Raw genomic sequence first — 17,293 nt, forward strand, 5'->3', positions numbered from 1 at the left:
ACACATCTTTTAGTAGTGTAGTGTAAGTATGAAAGTGAATAGATGTATGCTACTTTCAAATGATCTTACACATCTGTCTTCCTGGTGTAATGTAACTCTGAAAGTGAATGGATGTATACTACTTTCAAATGATTGTACACATCTTTTAGTAGTGTAATGTAACTCTGAAAGTAAATGGATGTATACTACTTTCAAATTATCTTACACATCAGTCTTTCTGGTGTAATGTAACTCTGAAAGTAAATGGATGTATACTACTTTCAAATGATTGTACACATCTTTTAGTAGTGTAATGTAAGTATGAAAGTGAATGGATGTATACTACTTTCAAATGATCTTACACATCAGTCTTTCTGGTGTAATGTAACTCTGAAAGTAAATGGATGTATACTACTTTCAAATGATTGTACACATCTTTTAGTAGTGTAATGTAAGTATGAAAGTGAATGGATGTATACTACTTTCAAATGATCTTACACATCTATCTTCCTGGTGTAATGTAACTCTGAAAGTAAATGGATGTATACTACTTTCAAATTATCTTACACATCTTTTAGTAGTGTAATGTAAGTATGAAAGTGAATACATGTATACTACTTTTAAATGATCTTACACATCTGTCTTCCTGGTGTAATGTAACTCTGAAAGTAAATGGATGTATATTACTTTTAAATGATCTTACACATCTATCTTCCTGGTGTAATGTAAGTATGAAAGTGAATGGATGTATACTACTTTCAAATGATTGTACACATCTTTTAGTTGTGTAATGTAAGTGTGAAAGTGAATGGATGTATACTACTTTCAAGTGATCTTACACATCACTCATCCTAGTGTAATGTAAGTATGAAAGTGAATACATGTATACTACTTTCAAATTATCTTACACATCACTCATCCTAGTGTAATGTAACTATGAAAGTGAATGGATGTATACTACTTTCAAATGATTGTACACATCTTTTAGTAGTGTAATGTTAGTATGAAAGTGAATGGATGTATACTACTTTCAACTTATCTTACACCTCTCTCTTCCTAGTGTAATGTAACTATGAAAATGAATACATGTATACTACTTTCAAATGATCTTACACATCTGTCTTCCTGGTGTAATGTAACTCTGAAAGTAAATGGATGTATACTACTTTCAAATTATCTTACACCTCTCTCTTCCTAGTGTAATGTAACTATGAAAATAAATACATGTATACTACTTTCAAATGATCTTACACATCTGTCTTCCTGGTGTAATGTAACTCTGAAAGTAAATGGATGTATACTACTTTCAAATTATCTTACACATCTTTTAGTAGTGTAATGTAAGTATGAAAGTGAATACATGTATACTACTTTTAAATGATCTTACACATCAGTCTTTCTGGTATAATGTAACTATGAAAGTCAATAGACGTATACTACTTTCAAATTATCTTACACCTCTCTCTTCCTAGTGTAATGTAACTATGAAAGTGAATACATGTATACTACTTTCAAATTATCTTACACCTCTCTCTTCCTAGTGTAATGTAACTATGAAAGTGAATACATGTATACTACTTTCAAATTATCTTACACCTCTCTCTTCCTAGTGTAATGTAACTATGAAAGTGAATACATGTATACTACTTTCAAATTATCTTACACCTCTCTCTTCCTAGTGTAATGTAACTATGAAAGTGAATAGACGTATACTACTTTCAAATTATCTTACACATCCATCACTCATCCTAGTGTAATGTAACTATGATAGTGAATAGATGTATACTACTTTCAAATTATCTTACACCTCTGTCTTCCTCTGTCCAGTTATTAAAAACTAAGAATTTAAATAGTCTTGCTGTAATCTTTACTTTTTCCAATGAAAGACATTTTACATTATTTCATGAACTGTAAGTTTAAGACAGACTATACTGTGATATAAACTGTAAGTTTAAGACAGGTTATACAGTGTTATGAGCTGTAAGTTTAAGACAGGTTATTTTGTGTTATGAATTTACCTTTAAGACAAGCAATACTGTGTTATGAACTGTAAGTGTAAGACAGGCTATACTTTGTTATAAATTGTAAGTTTAAGACAGGCTATACTGTGGTATAAACTGTAATGTATTATCTGCATAGAGTTTATATGGTAAAGAAAGAAGAAGTTAACTGTAATTTAAAGACATAATAGAAGAATTGAAACCTTGTGAAAGTCCTAAGTTGGGTTTAATATACGTGTACCTGTAGGTTTATACTTGGGACCCTGACACAGAGGGTGTGTGGAGCCCAGACAGTTAGTAACATAAATTACCTGCTGGTCTCACAAAGAAGGTACTGTATTTTTATCTACATTAAGCACTGTACACTGATTATGTGTATCACCACAGTACATAAAGTATTTCTTTGAATTTGTGTGTGTTTTTTATGTGTATGTGTGTTTTTCTTATACCAAAACCACATCAGGCTATTTGCTGAACCCACTGAGAGGAATAGATATGTAGATGACACGATTGCGAGATTCAGATCTACAGAACACACACTTAATTTTTTTCACTCGCATTAACTCTATACATCCCAACATTAACTTCACATGTGAACAGGAAGAAAGCAATCAAATATCATTTTTTAACCTCAAAATTAAAAGAACCAATACACAGTTTAAAACAGAAATCCACCGAAAAATCACCCATACTCAACTGTACATTCCTTGGGACTCAGCACATGAAACAAAACAAAATCCGAACATACTAAGAAACCAAATAAACACAGCCATAAAACTATGCTCACCAGATAAAATTAATGATGAATTAGACAAAATAAAACAATACTTCATCAACATCTGTAAGTTTCCTCCACAAACCGTAGAAAACATTATATGTACACACATAGACAAAATGCAAAATCAACCAACAAAAGTAAATGTATCCCACAATTTAAAACACCATGAAACCATATTCAGCTGCATACCATATATTCCTGACATCAGCAGAAAAATAACCAACATTTGGCAAAATTTAACAACAAATATGACGTCCCAGTTAATACTAAATTTATTCAGAAACCAGGCACAAAACTGAGGTCTATACTATGTTGAACCTACACTGGCAAACACAACACCAACATTATTTATAAAATACAATGTGATAACTGCCACGACTTCTTTTTGGAGAAACAAGTAGAAAAATGAAAAACATATTCAAAGAACACAAAATGTCACCTACACATGTTTTCGAACACTGCAAATCAAATAAACACAACATAACCATAGAAAACACCCAAATGCTAAATAAAGAAACAAACATAAGCAAATGCAAAATTAAAGAAGTCTTACTTATACAACAACTCAAGCCCAAAATAAACCAATACAAAGGAATACCTTTATACCTATATTAATAACTATATTCAACATCTAAACATGCCCTTTGCATTCCTACACTGAATTACACAACCACCTTTAAACATGTGGTCAGTAACCCTTTCTTTCTTTGTGAACCTGACAATGACTGAAGAAGGTCAAAATGTTTTATAATCTCCTACTAGTGCTTTTTCTACACATACCAGCCATTTTTGAATATAAAATTTTCTCTACAAGCAGGTTTTCTTGTCATCATGGAGTAGTACTGTAGTATCTTCCTTTGTCTACAATTCTGACTGTAATACAGTCTGCCCATAAGACTGACTGTAATACCATTACCGTCTATCAGACTAACTGTAATACCCATCTTTGAATATCATACTGACTGTAATACCCATCATTGTTTAGAAGATTGACTGTAACAGGCATCACTGTCAATCAGAGTGACTGTAATACCCATCACTGTCTATCAGACTGACCATAATACCCATTTCTGTTTATCAAATTGACTATAATACCCATCTCTGTGTATCAGATTGACTATAATACCCATCACTGTTTATAACATTGACTGTAATACTCATCCCACCAACTGTAACACTCATCACTGTCTTTCAGACCTACTGTAATACCATCACTGTTTATAACATTGATTGTAATACTCAGCACTGTTTATAACATTGACTGTAACACCAATCACTGTTTATAACATTGATTGTAATACTCATCACTGTTTATAACATTGATTGTAATACTCATCACTGTTTATAATATTGATTGTAATACTCATCACTGTTTATAACATTGACTGTAATACCATCACTGTTTATAACATTGACTGTAATACTCATCCCACTAACTGTAACACTCATCACTGTCTTTCAGACCTAGTGTAATACCATCACTGTTTATAACATTGATTGTAATACTCAGCACTGTTTATAACATTGACTGTAATACCCATCACTGTTTATAACATTGACTGTAATACTCATCACTGTTTATAAGATTGACTGTAACACCAATCACTGTCAATCAGGTTGACTGTAATACAAATCACTGTCTATCAGATTGACTGTAATACCCATCACTGTTTATAACATTGATTGTAATACTCATCACTGTTTATAACATTGACTGTAACACCCATCACTGTCAATCAGATTGACTGTAATACCCAACTCTGTCTATGATATATCTTTTTTTGTTAGTCTGAATATAATAGCTATGTCTTCTAGTCTTGGTACAATATATCTATTAGTTTTGGTATATGTATCTGTCCTACTAGTTAGTAGCTCCTATCTATGAATAATAACTAACAATTAAACATAAACTGGCCATCATATGTATGCATATCTCTGTAATTTATGTATCGGGCTATCTGTAATATACTCATCTGTTAGAAACTTGTGTAACACATTTATGCATTTCTTTATATCAAACTGTTTGTAGTGTATTTATCTGTATCAAGCTGTACATAGTATATTTATATGTGTATCTGTATCAAGCTGTACATAGTATATTTATATGTGTATCTGTATCAAGCTGTATGTAGTATATTTATATGTGTATCTGTATCAAGCTGTACATAGTATATTTATATGTGTATCTGTATCAAGCTCTACGTAGTATATTTATATGTGAATCTGTATCAAGCTGTATGTAGTGTATTTATATGTGTATCTGTATCAAGCTGTATGTAGTATATTTATATGTGTATCTGTATCAAGCTGTACGTAGTATATTTATATGTGTATCAGTATCAAGCTGTATGTAGTGTATTTATATGTGTTTCTGTATCAAGCTGTATGTAGTGTATTTATATGTGTATCTGTATCAAGCTGTATGTAGTGTATTTATATGTGTATCTCTATCAAGCTGTATGTAGTGTATTTATATGTCTATCTGTAGCAAGCTGTATGTAGTGTATTTATATGTGTATTCGTATCAAGCTGTCCATAGTGTATTTATATGTGTATTTGTATTAAGCTGTCCATAGTTTATTTATATGTGTACCTGTATCAAGCTGTATGTAGTCTATTTATATGTGTACCTGTATCAAGCTGTATGTAGTATATTTATATGTGTATCTCTATCAAGCTGTATGTAGTGTATTTATATGTCTATCTGTAGCAAGCTGTATGTAGTGTATTTATATGTGTATTTGTATCAAGCTGTCCATAGTGTATTTATATGTGTATTTGTATCAAGCTGTATGTAGTCTATTTATATGTGTACCTGTATCAAGCTGTATGTAGTCTATTTATATGTGTACCTGTATCAAGCTGTATGTAGTATATTTATATGTGTATCTGTATCAAGCTGTATGTAGTCTATTTATATGTGTATCTGTATCAAGCTGTATGTAGTCTATTTATATGTGTACCTGTATCAAGCTGTATGTAGTGTATTTATATGTGTACCTGTATCAAGCTGTATGTAGTCTATTTATATGTGTACCTGTATCAAGCTGTATGTAGTCTATTTATATGTGTACCTGTATCAAGCTGTCCATAGTTTATTTATATGTGTATTTGTATCAAGCTGTCCATAGTGTATTTATATGTGTATCAGTATCAAGCTGTGTGTAGTATATTTATATGTGTATCAGTATCAAGCTGTACGTAGTATATTTATATGTGTATCTGTATGTAGTGTATTTATATGTCTATCTGTATCAAGCTGTATGTCGTATAATTATATGTGTATCAGTATCAAGTTGTACATAGTATATTTATATGTGTATCTGTATGTAGTGTATTTATATGTCTATCTGTAGCAAGCTGTATGTAGTCTATTTATATGAGTATCTGCATCAAGCTGTATGTAGTGTAATTATATGTGTATCACTATCAAGCTGTATGTAGTATATTTATATGTGTATCAGTATCAAGCTGTATGTAGTATATTTATATGTGTATCTGTATCAAGCTGTATGTAGTCTATTTATATGTGTACCTGTATCAAGCTGTATGTAGTCTATTTATATGTGTGCCTGTATCAAGCTGTATGTAGTGTATTTATATGTGTACCTGTATCAAGCTGTATGTAGTCTATTTATATGTGTACCTGTATCAAGCTGTATGTAGTCTATTTATATGTGTACCTGTATCAAGCTGTATGTAGTCTATTTATATGTGTACCTGTATCAAGCTGTATGTAGTATATTTATATCTGTATTTGTATCAAGCTGTCCATAGTGTATTTATATGTGTATTTGTATCAAGCTGTCCATAGTTTATTTATATATGTGTATTTGTATCAAGCTGTCCATAGTGTATTTATATATGTGTATCAGTATCAAGCTGTATGTAGTATATTTATATGTGTATCAGTATCAAGCTGTCGTATGGTAGTATATTTATATATGTGTATCTGTATGTAGTGTATTTATATGTGTATCAGTATCAAGCTGTGTACATAGTATATTTTATATGTGTATCTGTATGTAGTGTATTTATATGTCTATCTGTAGCAAGCTGTATGTAGTCTATTTATATGAGTATCTGCATCAAGCTGTATGTAGTGTAATTATATGTGTATCAGTATCAAGCTGTATGTAGTATATTTATATGTGTATCAGTATCAAGCTGTATGTAGTATATTTATATGTGTATCTGTATCAAGCTGTATGTAGTCTATTTATATGTGTACCTGTATCAAGCTGTATGTAGTCTATTTATATGTGTACCTGTATCAAGCTGTATGTAGTGTATTTATATGTGTACCTGTATCAAGCTGTATGTAGTCTATTTATATGTGTACCTGTATCAAGCTGTCCATAGTGTATTTATATGTGTATTTGTATCAAGCTGTCCATAGTTTATTTATATGTGTATTTGTATCAAGCTGTCCATAGTGTATTTATATGTGTATCAGTATCAAGCTGTATGTAGTATATTTATATGTGTATCAGTATCAAGCTGTACGTAGTATATTTATATGTGTATCTGTATGTAGTGTATTTATATGTCTATCTGTATCAAGCTGTGTATGTCGTATAATTATATGTGTATCAGTATCAAAGCTGTACATAGTATATTTATATGTGTATCTGTATGTAGTGTATTTATATGTCTATCTGTAGCAAGCTGTATGTAGTCAATTTATATGAGTATCTGCATCAAGCTGTATGTAGTGTAATTATATGTGTATCAGTATCAAGCTGTATGTAGTATATTTATATGTGTATCAGTATCAAGCTGTATGTAGTATATTTATATGTGTATCAGTATCAAGCTGTATGTAGTATATTTATATGTGTATCTGTATCAAGCTGTATGTAGTCTATTTATATGTGTAATCCTGTAATCAAGCTGTATGTAGTCTATTTATATGTGTACCTGTATCAAGCTGTATGTAGTGTATTTATATGTAAAAACCTGTATCAAGCTGTATGTAGTCTATTTATATGTGTAATCCTGTATCAAGCTGTATGTAGTCTATTTATATGTGTACCTGTATCAAGCTGTATGTAGTATATTTATATGTGTTTCTGTATCAAGCTGTATGTAGTGTATTTATATGTGTATCAGTATCAAGCTGTATGTAGTGTATTTATATGTGTATCAGTATCAAGCTGTATGTAGTATATTTATATGTGTATCTGTATCAAGCTGTATGTAGTCTATTTATATGTGTACCTGTATCAAGCTGTATGTAGTCTATTTATATGTGTACCTGTATCAAGCTGTATGTAGTGTATTTATATGTGTACCTGTATCAAGCTGTATGTAGTCTATTTATATGTGTACCTGTATCAAGCTGTATGTAGTCTATTTATATGTGTACCTGTATCAAGCTGTATGTAGTATATTTATATGTGTTTCTGTATCAAGCTGTATGTAGTGTATTTATATGTGTATCTGTATGTAGTGTATTTATGTGTATCAGTATCAAGCTGTATGTAGTATATTTATATGTGTATTTGTATGTAGTGTATTTATATGTCTATCTGTAGCAAGCTGTGTATGTAGTCTATTTATATGAGTATCTGCATCAAGCTGTATGTAGTGTAATTATATGTGTATCAGTATCAAGCTGTATGTAGTATATTTATATGTGTATCAGTATCAAGCTGTATGTAGTATATTTATATGTGTATCTGTATCAAGCTGTATGTAGTCTATTTATATGTGTACCTGTATCAAGCTGTATGTAGTCTATTTATATGTGTACCTGTATCAAGCTGTATGTAGTGTATTTATATGTGTACCTGTATCAAGCTGTATGTAGTCTATTTATATGTGTACCTGTATCAAGCTGTATGTAGTCTATTTATATGTACCTGTATCAAGCTGTCCATAGTTTATTTATATGTGTATTTGTATCAAGCTGTCCATAGTGTATTTATATGTGTATCAGTATCATCCAAGCTGTGTAGTATATTTATATGTGTATCAGTATCAAGCTGTACGTAGTATATTTATATGTGTATCTGTATGTAGTGTATTTATATGTCTATCTGTATCAAGCTGTATGTCGTATAATTATATGTGTATCAGTATCAAGCTGTACATAGTATATTTATATGTGTATCTGTATGTAGTGTATTTATATGTCTATCTGTAGCAAGCTGTATGTAGTCTATTTATATGAGTATCTGCATCAAGCTGTATGTAGTGTAATTATATGTGTATCACTATCAAGCTGTATGTAGTATATTTATATGTGTATCAGTATCAAGCTGTATGTAGTATATTTATATGTGTATCTGTATCAAGCTGTATGTAGTCTATTTATATGTGTACCTGTATCAAGCTGTATGTAGTCTATTTATATGTGTGCCTGTACTCGCTTGTATGTAGTGTATTTATATGTAAATCCTGTATCAAGTATGTAGTCTATTTATATGTGTACCTGTATCAAGCTGTATGTAGTCTATTTATATGTGTACCTGTATCAAGCTGTATGTAGTCTATTTATATGTGTACCTGTATCAAGCTGTATGTAGTATATTTATATCTGTATTTGTATCAAGCTGTCCATAGTGTATTTATATGTGTATTTGTATCAAGCTGTCCATAGTTTATTTATATGTGTATTTGTATCAAGCTGTCCATAGTGTATTTATATGTGTATCAGTATCAAGCTGTATGTAGTATATTTATATGTGTATCAGTATCAAGCTGTACGTAGTATATTTATATGTGTATCTGTATGTAGTGTATTTATATGTGTATCAGTATCAAGCTGTACATAGTATATTTATATGTGTATCTGTATGTAGTGTATTTATATGTCTATCTGTAGCAAGCTGTATGTAGTCTATTTATATGAGTATCTGCATCAAGCTGTATGTAGTGTAATTATATGTGTATCAGTATCAAGCTGTATGTAGTATATTTATATGTGTATCAGTATCAAGCTGTATGTAGTATATTTATATGTGTATCTGTATCAAGCTGTATGTAGTCTATTTATATGTGTACCTGTATCAAGCTGTATGTAGTCTATTTATATGTGTATCTGTATCAAGCTGTATGTAGTGTATTTATATGTGTACCTGTATCAAGCTGTATGTAGTGTATTTATATGTGTACCTGTATCAAGCTGTATGTAGTCTATTTATATGTGTACCTGTATCAAGCTGTCCATAGTGTATTTATATGTGTATTTGTATCAAGCTGTCCATAGTTTATTTATATGTGTATTTGTATCAAGCTGTCCATAGTGTATTTATATGTGTATCAGTATCAAGCTGTATGTAGTATATTTATATGTGTATCAGTATCAAGCTGTACGTAGTATATTTATATGTGTATCTGTATGTAGTGTATTTATATGTCTATCTGTATCGAGCTGTATGTCGTATAATTATATGTGTATCAGTATCAAGCTGTACATAGTATATTTATATGTGTATCTGTATGTAGTGTATTTATATGTCTATCTGTAGCAAGCTGTATGTAGTCAATTTATATGAGTATCTGCATCAAGCTGTATGTAGTGTAATTATATGTGTGCATCAGTATCGCTGTATGTAGTATATTTATATGTGCATCAGTATCAAGCTGTATGTAGTATATTTATATGTGTATCAGTATCAAGCTGTATGTAGTATATTTATATGTGTGTATCTGTATCAAGCTGTATGTAGTCTATTTATATGTGTAACCTGTATCAAGCTGTATGTAGTCTATTTATATGTACCTGTATCAAGCTGTATGTAGTGTATTTATATGTGTAAATCTGTATCAAGCTGTATGTAGTCTATTTATATGTGTATCCTGTATCAAGTTGTATGTAGTCTATTTATATGTGTACTGTATCGCTTCGTATGTAGTATATTTATATGTGTATTTGTATCAAGCTGTCCATAGTGTATTTATATGTGTATTTGTATCGCTCGTCCATAGTGTATTTATATGTGTATTTGTATCAAGCTGTCCATAGTTTATTTATATGTGTATTTGTATCAAGCTGTCCATAGTGCATTTATATGTGTATCAGTATCAAGCTGTATGTAGTATATTTATATGTGTATCAGCATCAAGCTGTATGTAGTATATTTATATATGTGTATCTGTATGTAGTGTATTTATGTCTATCCAGTAATCTGTTGTATGTTGTATAATTATGTGTATCAGTATCGCTGTACATAGTATATTTATATGTGTATCTGTATGTAGTGTATTTATATGTCTATCCGTAGCAAGCTGTATGTAGTCTATTTATATGAGTATCCGCATCAAGCTGTATGTAGTGTAATTATATGTGTATCAGCATCAAGCTGTATGTAGTATATTTATATGTGTATCAGTATCAAGCTGTATGTGTAGTATATTTATATGTGTATCCAGTATCGCTGTATATAGTCTTATTTATATGTGTAATCTGTATCAAGCTTGTATGTAGTCTATTTATATGTGTACCTGTATCAAGCTGTATGTAGTGTATTTATATGTGTAATCTGTATCAAGCTGTATGTAGTCTATTTATATGTGTGTACCTGTATCAAGCTGTATGTAGTCTATTTATATGTGTACCTGTATCGCTGTCCATAGTGTATTTATATGTGTATTTGTATCAAGCTGTCCATAGTTTATTTTATATGTGTATTTGTATCAAGCTGTCCATAGTGTATTTATATGTGTATCAGTATCAAGCTGTATGTAGTATATTTATATGTGTATCAGTATCGCTTGCACGTGAGTATATTTATATGTGTATCAGTATCGCTTGTAACGAGTAGTATATTTATATGTATCTGTATGTAGTGTATTTATATGTCTATCTCAGTATCTGCTTGTATGTCGATAATTATATGTGTATCAGTATCAAGCTTGTACATAGTATATTTATATGTGTATCTGTATGTAGTAGTATTTATATGTCTATCTCAGTAGCAAGCTGTATGTAGTCTATTTATATGAGTATCTGCATCACCGCTGTATGTAGTGTAATTATATGTGTATCAGTATCGTTGCATGTAGTATATTTATATGTGTATCAGCATCTGCTGTATGTAGTAAATTTATATATGTATCTGTATCAAGCTGTATGTAGTCCATTTTATATGTGCACCTGTATCAAGCTGTATGTAGTCTATTTATATGTGTAATTCCTGTATCAAGTTGTATGTAGTCCATTTATATGTGTACCTGTATCAAGCTGTATGTAGTGTATTTATATGTGTACCTGTATCAAGCTGTATGTGGTCTATTTATTGCACCTGTATCAAGCTTGTATGTAGTCTATTTATATGTGTATCTGTATCAAGCTGTGTAGTCTATTTATATGTGTACCTGTATCAAGCTTGTATGTAGTCTATTTATATATGTGTACTGCATCGCTTGTATGTAGTATATTTATATGTGTATCCAGTATCGCTGTATGTAGTATATTTATATGTGTATCTGTATCAAGCTTGCATGTAGTATATTTATATGTGTATCCTGTATCAAGCTGCATGTAGTATATTTATATGTGTATCAGTATCAAGCTGTATGTGTAGTATATTATATGTGTATCCGTACCGTCTGTATGTAGTGTATTTATATGCGTATCAGCATCAAGCTCGTATGTAGTGTATTTATATGTGTATCAGTATCCGCTTGTATGCAGTATATTTATATGTGTATCTGTATCAAGCTGTATGTAGTGTAATTATATGTGTATCCATCCGCTGTATGTAGTATATTTATATGTGTATCCGTAATCGCCGTATGTAGTATATTTATATGCGCATCCAGCCGCTGTATGTAGTGCATTTATGTAATCAGCATCAAGCTGTATGTAGTATATTTATATGTGTATCTGTATCGCTGTATGTAGTGTAATTATATGTGTATCTGTACTCGCTGTATGTAGTATATTTATATGTGTATCTGTATCAAGCTGTATGTAGTATATTTATATGTGTATCCAGTATCAAGCTGTCATGTAGTATATTTATATGTGTATCTGTATCAAGCTGTATGTAGTATATTTATATGTGTATTAGTATCAAGCTGTATGTAGTATATTTATATGTGTATCAGTATCAAGCTTGCAACGAGTATATTTATATGTGTATCTGTATCAAGCTGTATGTAGTGTAATTATATGTGTACCTGTATCAAGCTGTATGTAGTGTATTTAGATGTGTATCTCTATCAAGCTGTATGTAGTGTATTTATATGTCTATCTGTATCAAGCTGTATGTAGTATATTTATATGTATATATGTATCAAGTTTTCCATATTATATTTATATTTACTGGTAAGTTAGATCAGGTTTTAAAACCAAAAACACATTGGTGCCAAATGTGTAACTTCATGACCATGAAAACCTTTCATGTATTTGAAACACCTCTCAGTATTTTAGTAGCCAATTCTATTTGATAAGGAAAAATAAAATTTATTAATATTAGTACAGATAATAATTATAAATATCCATGTTTCTGCATAAAATCTGCATATCTTACAGTGTGCCATTTGTTTGATGTTCCTTGCTAAAGTTGTTACCACAAAGGTCCAGTAATTTATATAAAAGGATTTGCCACTTACAACTAATCTACTGTTAAGTTAACTTTATGGAAGTGCTTGAGTTTTGGATGTATTTGTGAAATTCATTGTTTCAAGTTTGTTTGTTTTTTTTTAATTATTGTCAATTACCCCATTTCTTGAGTTTCAGAAATTTTTGTTACAGTTTTGATTGCTGTCAATAACTGAACAGTTAGAGTTACAGAAACTCCTGTTAGGTTATTTACTGTTATTAGCAGTTCAACATCTCAAGTTACATAAACTTCTGTGAAGTTATTTACTGTCACTAACAGTCCAACAACTGGAGTTACAGAAACTCTTGTTAGGTTATTTACTGTTATTAACAGTCCAACAGTTGGGGTTACAGAAGTTGCTAGTGGATTCTGTTTAATACTTGAGAACTTCTAAACTGAGTTAACTTTCTTCTGCCATTTATGTTGAGAACTATTACAATATCATTTATGTTGGTCACAACAAGGAATATAAAACACATTTAAATAGTAACACCATTACTTATTTTAAAGTATTTAAACAAATATGAGCTTATAGGAACCAGTCATTTGTTAACCTGTTTCACAAGTGGTATGATAGAATGCATCTGTGAAAGATAACAACAAAGTGATGGTGATAGGGCTTGTCTGTGAAACTTAACATCATTATAGAAGTTTGTCATTTGTTGTACAAGTTTAAAATGTAAGTTTGTTTGTGGTAGTAATATATTAAAGCATATAAACAATGGATTTTTTTAACATAAAGGTAGAAATGATTTGTTTTGAAGGTTATTTTTATTTAAAAGAAACAATTATTATCAACTAATCAAGTTATAAAACACTTTCTGCTACCTATAAATCCTACAATGATAAACTGACTTATAAGTAAGACAAACAAGATAAATTTATAAAATATTATTATTAATGAGTTACAATTAACTTGACAGTTTTATAATTTTATCATGTTTTCTTCATATAATTTGTACTTAAAAAGACCAACATTACCAAGAACCACTCTTTATAATTATTTGGGTAATGTTGATAAATACCAGACAATCAAAAGAATGGCAAAATGTTTTATTTATTTTCTTAAGAACCTCATTTACATAGAAGTTGTTTGTTGTGTGTGTCTATAAACAACAGTATGTGTAATATAGTGTAATTCAACCTGGGAAGTTTATCTAATTACAGAGTGTTTATATTGTTTGATGAAATTATACATCTATTGCCTATCTAGGTGGTAATTTAATATATAATGCTTTCTGTAAGTTTGACTGTTGTATATAAAATAATATTTTATTATGTTCATCAGTAGATTATTATTGTTGTTACTGGAAACAGCAGTTAACAATTTACACTGTTGTAAAAACAAAATTTTTTAATAAAAGTGAATGTTTCTCTCCATTTATTGGTAACATAAGTTTTATTTTAACCAAATGAATCATTTGATATGAAATTTGTTTATTTACATAACACCCAACTCTGCTATAACCAGCCCATCCAGGTGGTTAGTGTTCCTATTATAATCTGAAGGTACCAGGCACAAGTCCCCCACACCAAACATGCTTGCCCTTTCAGCCATTAGAGCATTATAATGTGGTAATCAATCCTTCTATTTGTTGGTAAAACAGTAGCCCAAGAGTTGGTGGTTAGCTGTGATGACTAGCTGCCTCCCTCTAGTCTTACACTTCTAAATTAGGGATGGCTAGTGCAGATAGCCCTCATGTAGTATTGCACAAAATTAAAAACAAACAAACAAACTGCTGTAAGAACAAAAACAGTTTAAAGTTTGGAATATGGTATATATTTCAGGTTCAACCCACACTCTAATGTCTTGATTTTTTTGTTTCTACCTTAATCTGTTGTATTTAAGGAATTTTCAAATGAAAGATAAATATGTAAGCATATATGTTATTTGGTAATGACTTTTGTAGTTAATTTAATTAGTTGATATAAAAGCTCTGTTACAAATATGTAATGTTTAAACAAACTCAAAATATCAACAGGTAAATGTTTCTCAAAATGTTGTTCATGTACTGTGTAACAATGTGTAGTGAGGATATTTAATATTTGCTAGTTTTTATCAGTTAGGAGATGGGCTAGCTACATGGGGTGTGTAACACTGTGTAGTGAGAATATTTAATATTTGATTGTTTTTATAAGGAGATGGGCTAGGTACATGTGGTTTGTAACACTGTGTAGTGAGATTATTTAATAAGTTTTTATCAGTTAGGAGATGGGCTAGGTACATGTGGTTTGTAACAGTGTGTAGTAAAGAAAGAAAACAAACATCTAGTAATGGTACAAGAAGAGTAGGATAGTCTGTAACAGGATTTAATGAAAATAAACCTTTACATTAGTCAGTGGCAACTTTATGTGTTGTATGGTCTACTACCTGTTGTAGCATAACAGTTTTCACATACATGCTCATATTAGAAGTAGACTTTGTTTCAATTTCTGAAGGATGGAGATGCCCAGTTTGAAACCATCCACTTGACCAAAAAGGACACTTTCTCATAAGGACTGGACAAGAGATGAGTCTTATGTCGCATCAACTCTCCAGTTTTCAATGAGAATGTGACATTGAGTGCCTGTCTTTTAGCCATCTCACCAGTATTTACATAAGTTGAATATATCATAAAAATATTTGGAAACTTTGCAAAATAAAACTTTAAAGATACTATATGTTTTTTTTTATGTATCTCTATTCATTATGTTGTGAATGTATTTCTTTTATGTATTTCCACTACCAGTATCTTTCTAGTATTTACATCTGTTTTCATACCTGTACTGCCCTATGAATATTTCAAAATGTATATTTCAAGCAAAATATTAGTTGTGTGATGATTTTATATTTTTCAGGGTAAACCAAACTTCATAAATCAGTTGAAGAACACTTTTACTGTCTCATGTGATATTGAGTTTACAGCTCCAACAATATAGTTTTACTGCTTTAGTTGCATTTTGTGTACAACATGGGCACAATATTTCTACATTTTACTGTTTTAGTTTATCTTGTATGTATAACTTTCTCCTGAACCATTTACTTGTTACTGCCTAGAAAACAATAGAAGTTTCGTTTTTCTTCATTTCCACAGCCTTAGTAAAAATATCAAGGTTTATTATTATGTATGTATGTCTTATGTATATTATGTATTTTCACATAACAGCCATATCATTTGTTGATCCTTTAGTATCAGTAATTACTCATTTCTTCCTTCTCTACAACGTGGTTAGTAATGCCCAGCCTTAGTGTATTAGGTTAATTCTTTAGTTATCTGTCAGTAATTACTGTTTTCTTCTTTTCTTTACAGCGTGGTTAGTAGTGTCCAGCCTTAGTGTATTAGGGTTAATTCTTTAGTTATCTGTCAGTAATTACTGTTTTTTTCTTTCTTTACAACGTGGTTAGTAGTGTCCAACCTCAGTGTATTAGGGTTAATTGTTTAGTTATCTGTCAGTAATTACTGTTTTCTTCTTTCTTTACAACGTGGTTAGTAGTGTCCAGCCTTAGTGTATTAGGTTAATTCTTTAGTTATCTGTCAGTAATTACTGTTTTCTTCTTTCACAACGTGGTTAGTAGTGTCCAGCCTTAGTGTATTAGGTTAATTCTTTAGTTATCTGTCAGTAGTTACTGTTTTCTTCTTTCTTTACAACATGGTTAGTAGTGTCCAGCCTTAGTGTATTAGGTTAATTCTTTAGTTATCTGTCAGTAATTACTGTTTTCTTCTTCTTTACAGCGTGGTTAGTAGTGTCCAGCCTTAGTGTATTAGGTTAATTCTTTAGTTATCTGTCAGTAATTACTGTTTTCTTCTTTCTTTACAACATGGTTAGTAGTGTCCAGCCTTAGTGTATTAGGGTTAATTCTTTAGTTATCTGTCAGTAATTACTGTTTTCTTCTTTCTTTACAACGTGGTTAGTAGTGTCCAACCTTAGTGTATTAGGTTAATTTTTAGTTATCTCCTCAGTAATTACTGTTTTCTTCTTTCTTTACAGCGTGGTTAGTA

At 30.6% G+C, this 17,293-nt stretch overlaps 1 protein-coding gene across 3 annotated transcripts in view; it reads left to right on the forward strand.

The window, feature by feature from the left end:
- The window catches only part of LOC143241939 (endosome/lysosome-associated apoptosis and autophagy regulator family member 2-like), a 91,060-nt gene extending 73,777 nt beyond the window's left edge, over positions 1 to 17,283 (forward strand). Inside the window, exons 21-22 of one of the 3 annotated variants that reach the window (XM_076485254.1) lie at positions 2,227 to 2,310; positions 15,753 to 16,606. In XM_076485254.1, the coding sequence (XP_076341369.1) occupies positions 2,227 to 2,277 (51 nt within the window). In that variant the 3' untranslated portion in view covers positions 2,278 to 2,310; positions 15,753 to 16,606. Of the gene's footprint in view, positions 1 to 2,226; positions 2,397 to 15,752 lie in introns of those variants that run through there. The other 2 variants (XM_076485252.1, XM_076485253.1) reach the window with 2 other exon arrangements.
- Positions 17,284 to 17,293: the final 10 nt, after the last annotated feature.

The sequence above is a fragment of the Tachypleus tridentatus genome, unplaced genomic scaffold, assembly GCF_004210375.1.
Source record: "Tachypleus tridentatus isolate NWPU-2018 unplaced genomic scaffold, ASM421037v1 Hic_cluster_1, whole genome shotgun sequence".
In the NCBI taxonomy this organism is placed as follows: domain Eukaryota; kingdom Metazoa; phylum Arthropoda; class Merostomata; order Xiphosura; family Limulidae; genus Tachypleus; species Tachypleus tridentatus.